Source organism: Heteronotia binoei, chromosome 21, assembly GCF_032191835.1.
Source record: "Heteronotia binoei isolate CCM8104 ecotype False Entrance Well chromosome 21, APGP_CSIRO_Hbin_v1, whole genome shotgun sequence".
Taxonomy (NCBI): Eukaryota; Metazoa; Chordata; class Lepidosauria; order Squamata; family Gekkonidae; genus Heteronotia; species Heteronotia binoei.
The window spans coordinates 16,525,246-16,533,228 of record NC_083243.1 but is presented as its reverse complement, the minus strand read 5'-3'; the positions used below and the strand labels follow the sequence as shown (position 1 = coordinate 16,533,228).

General features: G+C 54.0%; 1 protein-coding gene across 1 annotated transcript in view; it reads left to right on the top strand.

Annotated features, from left to right (window-relative positions):
* The first annotated feature begins 7,215 nt into the window (after positions 1-7,215).
* The window catches only part of LOC132589006 (homeobox protein six1-like), a 50,117-nt gene continuing 49,349 nt past the window's right edge, over positions 7,216-7,983 (top strand). Inside the window, 2 exon segments of the mRNA XM_060261518.1 lie at positions 7,216-7,549; positions 7,551-7,787. Coding sequence (XP_060117501.1) covers positions 7,223-7,549; positions 7,551-7,787 — 564 coding nt within the window. The 5' untranslated portion in view covers positions 7,216-7,222.

Here is a 7,983-nt window from a genome sequence, read left to right as displayed (position 1 = left end):
TTCCTAGACTCTGAATTTCCCAACAGTTTCCCATGCAAATGCTATCCAGACCAAATGTTCTTTCCGTTTGTTAATTTCGCTGCTTTGCCATTGGATCTCTTGTACCACTTTGCATTCTTAACCACGGCCTACCATTTGGTTCTATTGCTTCATTTATTGTTATGAATGGTCCCAGTCAAACAGTCAACTGGCTGGTGGTGTTTGGCAAGGTCTATTAAGGGCTCTTAGCCACAAAGCCAAGTTTGGAGTCCAGGAGGTATCTTTAAGAGTTTAAAGATACCCCCAAGTTTAATTCTGTGTATGGATACTTGCTGGTTCTTTAAGGGGCCACCGGACTCCAGCTTGCCTCTGTTACTTTGGACCAACACCGTGACCCGCCTGAATCAAATAGCCACAAGGTGTAGAGCAGGGGTGGCCAAACTTGCCATAGAATAAATGTCATATGTTTGAGAGCCACAAGATGTGACCGTCAGATGTTTGAGAGAAGGAGGGAAGGAAGGAAGGCAAATAGATGGGAAGGGAGAGGTGGAAAGAAAGCCACTTTAAATGCATTCTGGCTTCACTTGGAGAAGTGATTTCAATAGCCCAGGGGTGGCCAGACTGCGGCTCAGGGGTCACAGGTGGCTCTTTCTCATGTATTGTGGGGCTCTTGAAGCCCCACTGTCCCATTGGCCAGCTTGGAGAAGGCATTTAAAGTCTCTTTAAACAGCTTCTCCAAGCCAAGCCAGCAGGCAGCTTGGAGAACGCGTTTAAAGGTAAAGTTGCTTTCTTGCCACCTCTCCCTCCCCTGTCTATTTGCTTTCCTTCCTGCCTTGTGGCTCTCTAACATCTGAAATTCATGTCTTCCGGCTCTCAAACATCTGACGTTTATTCTATGTGATTCTTACATTAAGAAAGTTTGGCCACCCCTGTAATAGACAAATGCCTTCTCCAAGCCCGGGGGTGGGGGGGCTTCGAGAGCCACACATGTGCGAATGAGCCAACCACATGTGACTCCTGAGCCATAGTTTGGCCACATCTGGTATAGAGAGAACACTCTATCTGGGGCAGGGATGCTCTGTATTCTTGGCTCTTGGGGAGCAACAGTGGGAGGGCTTCTGGAGTTCTGGCCCCGCTGGTGGACCTCCTGATGGCACCTGGGTTTTGGGCACTGTGTGACACAGAGCGCTGGACTGGATGGGCCACTGGCCTGATCCAACATGGCTCCTCTGATATTCTTATCCAGCCTAGTTCTTGGGAGATGCAAATGTATCTTCGCAGGATACCATTCCTATTATTATTATTCTGCAATTCATTATTATTGCTTTCTTGAGCAAGAACGCAGTTCAGGCTGGCTTCATGGCAGGGGGTGTGGCCTAATATGCAAATGATTCTTACTGGGCTTTTTCTACAAAAAAACCCCTATGTGGAACAATGGTGACTCTGGGGTGTATGGCCTAATATGCAAAAGAGTTCCTGCTGAGCTTTTTCTACAAAAAAGCCATGACGGTGATGATTAAACTTCTTTTCTATCTTGCCTGTCTCCCCTTTCCTCCATGGTACAAGCGGGGATTCGAACCTGGGTCACCCAGGGTCGTAGCCCCACAACACATCGCAGTGGTTTATTGCTGCAAACCACACATTCTTGGCAAGTTCGGTTTATTTATCCCGCGGTGAAACCCTCCGTTCCAATGTCAGCACTGGTTTTCTTAGGAGCAATTTTGTGGCCCCTGCTTCCCAATAAAAACAGGCAGAATTGACTTGCAAGCAGCCCCCCCGCCCTTAACCCCACCCCATCTTCCATAAAGGGCAATCATATCACCCTGTCCTACCTTGCAGGGCTGTTGCGAGGATTCCTTCTAGGGGAGGCCCATTGAACATCCGGGAACCTGAATGCCAAAACGTCATCATCCAAATCCTATGGCAGGGTACACCGCGCGCCCCGCCCTGTTGATTACACTATGTAGTCCGCCTGGAGTCTCAACGAGAAAGAGGGACTACAAAGATTGCAAAAACAACTGAATACAATATTATCGCTTGTCTGCGTCCCCTCACGAACACCGCGGGAAGCGATACGGAGCTGATCAGGATCGAAACCTTATTGAATGTCAGAGAACTCACCTGCGCACCTGGCTATCTAACCCCCCCTCCCGGGCGTCTCCCCCCCCCATTTTGTCCTCCCCACCACCTGGTGAGGTCGACTAGGAGGCGAGCGCGACTGCCCCAAAACCAGCTTTAGAGAAGCTAGGGATTTGAACCCGGCCCCCACTTTGACCACTACACCGCACTCTCGCACCTGCCGTCCCCAAAAACCTTGCTTCCGAAGTCAACCCCCCAAGCTAGGCACCGCGCTCGCTTCCTCCGGGTTTCCATCCCCTTTTCGACGGCGCTTCGGCGGTCCCCGGAGGTTTCAAGGCGTGATTTTCCTAATCTGCAAATATACCCTTATCTGCGGCTCTCTCTTATCGGCTGCAGGATTTAAAGGAACCCGGGAATCCATTTAAAAAAACGTTCTTCCTTGCTTATCTCGGCCCCTATTGTTTGAATCTCACACTTCAGGCCTAGCAATTGACAATAGATGACCTTTTGTTTAAAGAGGATCTTAGGGGGGAGATCCCTTTTTTGCAAAATCCTCCCCCCCTCCACACAATTGGAAGGGCCTCCCGCGCAGGCGCAGCAAATATGGCCCCACAATATATATATTTATCAAGGATTTCCCATCTCCCCACCCTTGGGCTGTGATCCGAGATTCTTAGGCCTTTTTCTCCCAAATTGGTGGCCCGCGTAGGATCGGGGCCTTCTCTGGGGAGAACCGGTCCGATCCAGTACCTGTACGCTTCCCCCGGGTTTGCTCGCAAGCGATGCTCCCTCTAAGCTGTGAAGTCTTGTGAGCAAAAATTCCACTTTGTGAGCTACAGGCGTTCAAGTTGTGAGTTCCTGCAAGAAGAAGAAGAATTGCAGATTTATACCCCGCCCTTCTCTCTGAATCAGAGACTCAGAGTGGTTTACAATCTCCTTTATTCCCTTCCCCCACAACAGACACCCTGTGTGGGTGGGGCTGAGAGAGCTCTCCCAGAAGCTGCCCTTTCAAGGACAGCTCTGCCAGAGCTATGGCTGACCTAAGGCCATGCCAGCAGCTGCAAGTGAAGGAGTGGGGAATCAAACCCGGTTCTCCTAGATAAGAGTCCGCGCACTTAACCACTACACCAGACTGACTCTCTAGTTTGCTCTGGGGTCCTTTTTCCTGAGCTGAGAAAAGAAAAGGTGTGAGCAGAAGGGCTAAAGAACTGTGAGCTAGCGCACACTAACTCAGCTTAGAGGGAACGCTGCTCCCAGGTAAACGTGCTTTCCCTGCACACCTGCGGGATGCTCACCTTTGGAGCTTATTTCTAAATATGGGGATCTAAAAATAATGGGGTGCTTGGATTGCAACCAAGGGTTCCAAAAAGAAACTGGGAATCCTGGGGCCCTGAAAAGACACAATGCGACGCTGCCGGAAGGTCTCTGGCATATGGTCACCCGGACTAGATTCGTCAGCGTTCAAATGCAACGCTCGGCACGCAGAAGGTCGCAGGTTCGGATCCCAGCATCTCCAGTTAAAGGGATCAGGTAGCAAGCGATGCGAAATAACAGGCGACCCGGGAGCGCTGCTGCTGCCGGTCTGAGCGGACAATACCCACCTCGATGGACCAGAGGCAGAGACTTTGGAGAGCCGCTTCCAGTCAGAGCAGGCAGTTGCTGACCTTGGCAAACCATGGGTCTGCGTTCAAGTTTAAACCAAGGGGGGAGGGCAAACTGGGGCTCAGGAGCCCTATGGACACGTATTCTTGCGGCTCTTGAAGCCTCGTCAGCGGGCATGGAGAAAGCATTTCTCTCAGCGGCTGTGATCACACACGCTAAATAATGCACTTCCCAACTGGATTTTTGCCAGTCCGTACAGTTATATGCAGCTGGAAAGTGCATGGAAAGTGGGTTGAAAGTGCATTATTTAGTAGTGTGACAGCAGCCTTTAAATCGCTTCTCAAAGCCAAACCAGCCAGTGCTGCTTTTAAAATTGCTTTCTTTCCACCCCTCCATCCCCATCTATTTGCCTGCCTCCCTCTCCCTCCCTCCCTCCCTCCCCCCTTCCTTCCTTCCTTCCTTCCTTCCTTCCTTCCTTCCTTCCTTCCTTCCTTCCTTCCTTCCTTCCTTCCTTCCTTCCTTCCTTCCTTCCTTCCTTCCTTCCTTCCAACAACGCCTGACGTATTAAGCAAGTTGGGCCACCCTTGGTCTGAACATGAGAGGGCGGTGCAGCGGCTCAGGAGTAGAGCATCTGCTTGGCACCGAGAAGGTCCCAGGTTCGATCCCCGGCATCTCCAGGTCCCTGGGGAAGTCACCCTGGACAGCCGCTGCCAGTCCCAGCAGGCGATTCGACCCGCCTCAATCGACCGAGAGATTCAGTCTAGTAAGGCGGCTTCAAGAGACGCTCCCCCACCCCCCCAAAGGTCGTTTGATTTGGGTGTATGAGAAAGAAACAAAGGACCAGGTCAAGAGGCTAAAAAAAATGCAGGAAAGGGCCAAGAGGGGTGTAATTATGCAAACCTCAAGTTAAATCGAGGAAGGGACAAAGACTATTCATTACTAACGGGTGGGAGTGAACAGGCTTAGATAAAAATCCTAAATAAGTTTTTTTTGGGGAGGGGGGGAGTGTGAGGAGCGTCATATATTTTAATCCATCCCAATTCAGCCGCTTCAAACTGGAGTCCCTTTGGCAGAGTAATTTGGATTTTTTGCAGAGTCATCCAGGCGGTTTTTGGCAGGATAATTCAGATTAAACAATAACATTCCCTGGAAGACAAATATCTTCTTTCCATTGATTTAAAATAGGAGTTTCACTCCGAATTACCGCAACACTCTGATTGCCTTTTAGGCCTCTTTCTGTGTCCTTACTTTTGGAAGTCTGGGGCAGTGATGCTCTGTATTCTGGGTGCTTGGGGGGGGGGGGGCACTGTCAGGATTTCTAGTGTCCTGGCCCCACTGGTGGACCTCCTGATGGCACTTGGTTTTTTTGGCCACTGTGTGACAGAGTGTTGGACTGGAGGGGCCATTGGCCTGATCCAACATGGCTTCTCATATGTTCTTACCCTCTAGGCCAGGGTTTCCCAAACTTTCCCCCTCCCCCCATTATTTTTACACTTCTTCATGGCCCACTACAATTCGGGGGTGGAGTCAGGAGACTTTGGGGGGTGGAGCCAGGAAACAGGAAAGCTTGTCTCTTTCTTCTATAGAAGTCTTCAAGGAAAATGGAGCTCAGGCTTTGCAGCCTGTGTCAGTCCTTAAGCCTAGCTTTTCTCTGCACAACACAGAGACATTGGGGGAAGGAAGGAAAATGGAGCTCAGGCTTTGCAGCCTGTTGTCAGTCTTCAAGCCTAGCTATTATCTGCACAACACAGAGACTTTGGGGGATGGAAGGAAGGAAAACTGAGCTCAGGCTTTGCAGCCTGTGTCAGTCTTGAAGCAGAGCTCATGCTTTGCTGGGGGAGGGGCTAGCTTTAGCTTTTCTAGTGACATGGTATTGAGGCCTCCGTGGCCGATACCAGGTCGGGACCCTGCAAATGGGAAACACTGCTCTAGGTGATACTAGGGTTTGTTTTTGTTTTAAATGGACAGTTCGAATCCCCCCACCTGTTTACATCCAAAGGACTTCTCCTCCGGCGCTAGTCTAAACACACCCCTTTCCTGCTTGGTCTATCCATTTCCCGTGCAATCCTGCGCAGCGTTGGATCTCCCCCCTCCCCCCCACAGAAAGCAAGGGACAGAGGAGAACACAAGACCAATTTCGCACTAGATTTTTAATCCTGGTTTAGCCCTGTCCCCCAAACTGACATACTACACTAGAATCCGAGAATCCGAGAAACCAATCCTATGATTCTAGAATTCTATGGTTTTAGTGTAGAATGTCAGCTTGGGGACAGGCCTAAACCAGGATTAAAGGTCTAGTGCGAAATTGGTCCTAGTCTTCATAGGACACCCCCCTCCCAGGAAGATCATGCACTTGCAAGGGGCACTAGAGGTCATCTACTCCAACCCCTTCGCTCCATGCAAGACCAGCCTCCAGCATCTCTGGGTAAAAAACCCTTTTAAGTAACGTCTTCTCCTTGATGTTATGAACACTTATGCTTGCCCCCCACCCCCACCTCCGCATCATCCAGAGGCGCGCCACCCGGCTCCCTTCCAAAGTTGAGGAGGCGCCTTTGAATTATTCAGCACCCTCCACCGGCTTATTCATCGAGGGACCGCATCATTTATTCATCCTCGGCATTAAGGTAATTAAATATGAGCTCAGCCGGACGGAGCAGAGGGACAAGAAGAAGGTGGCGCGGGGGGGGGGGCGGGGTTGGCTAGAGAAGAGATGGACAGAGGAGGGGGGGAGGGAACGGAGAGGGGTTGGGTGGCTGCCGTGGGAGGGGGGTGGCGTAGTTGGGTCGCCTCTCTCTTTCTTTTTTTCCCTTCTTTCTTTCAGGCTCGGCCCTAATTGATTTGCACGCCGAGAGCCGCGCGTTCCCCTTAGGTGACACCGGAGAAGGCGCTCGGGTTGCAGCCGCCTCCTGACGTGTCTCCACCTCCTCCTCCTCCTCCTCCCCCCCAAGTCCGGGGCCAGCCGGAGCGCGCGAGCCCCCCCCCCCCTGCTATCTGTCCGCCTCTCGCGCGCCTCCGCCTCTAGTCCGGCTCTGGGCTCGGCAGAGGAGAGGAGAGCCGAGAGCAGGCAGCCAAAAGGGGTTCGGGGCTCTCCAAAGCCGCTTGTTTGCAAGGCGCAGCCACGCAGGCCTTTGGAGAGCGCGGCGCAGAGGAGCAGAGCGCACGCCTTGGCCCCTTCCCTTCCCTTCCCTCCTCTGCCCGGGCTTGGAGGCGCGCTCCGATAGGCGCAGCGAAGGACCCAATCGAAAGCCAGGCCGGAGAGGCTGAGGGGAGCCTCGAAGCCGGGCTGCTGGAGAGGAGAGAGGCCGCCGGAGAGAGAGAGGGAGAGAGAGAGAGAGAGAGAAAAGTTCCCCCTTCTCCAAGTTCCCGGAACGAGGCTTTGCGCGCCTCGCTTTTTTTCTCCCCTCCCCCGACGGCTGCGCCACCGTGCCTGGCTTGGATCTTCTAGGCGGCGCCGGCGGGCTTTTCCCGGGGCCGGGCGGAGGGCCTCGGCGGCTTCTCGGAGCCCGTCCAGCTCGGCTGAAGGGCAGCCCCGCTCGGGGGCGACGGGGCCGGGGCCGCGGCCATGTCGATGCTGCCGTCGTTCGGCTTCACGCAGGAGCAAGTGGCGTGCGTCTGCGAGGTGCTGCAGCAAGGCGGCAACCTGGAGCGGCTGGGCCGCTTCCTCTGGTCGCTGCCGGCCTGCGACCACTTGCACAAGAACGAGAGCGTGCTGAAGGCCAAGGCGGTGGTGGCCTTCCACCGGGGCAACTTCCGCGAGCTCTACAAGATCCTGGAGAGCCACCAGTTCTCGCCCCACAACCACCCCAAGCTCCAGCAGCTGTGGCTCAAGGCCCACTACGTGGAGGCCGAGAAGCTGCGCGGCCGGCCGCTGGGCGCCGTGGGCAAGTACCCGCGTGCGGCGCAAGTTCCCGCTGCCGCGCACCATCTGGGACGGCGAGGAGACGAGCTACTGCTTCAAGGAGAAGTCCCGCGGCGTCCTGCGCGAGTGGTACGCCCACAACCCCTACCCGTCGCCCCGCGAGAAGCGCGAGCTGGCCGAAGCCACGGGGCTGACCACCACCCAGGTCAGCAACTGGTTTAAGAACCGCCGGCAGCGCGACCGAGCCGCCGAGGCCAAGGAAAGGTGGGTGCGCCTGGCGTGGCGACCGCGGTCTCCTGTCTGGAGAGGAGTTGCAAGCAAGGGAAGGGTTTTTTGGGGGGGGGGAGGGGGGCGCGATCCAGCCACGGATAGGCCTTCGAAAGCCCTTCAGCTTTGCGCTAGAGGGGGATGTTAAGCGCGGACCGGCCCTCTCCAAGGGTTTGCCGGATCGCTTTTAGGACCAC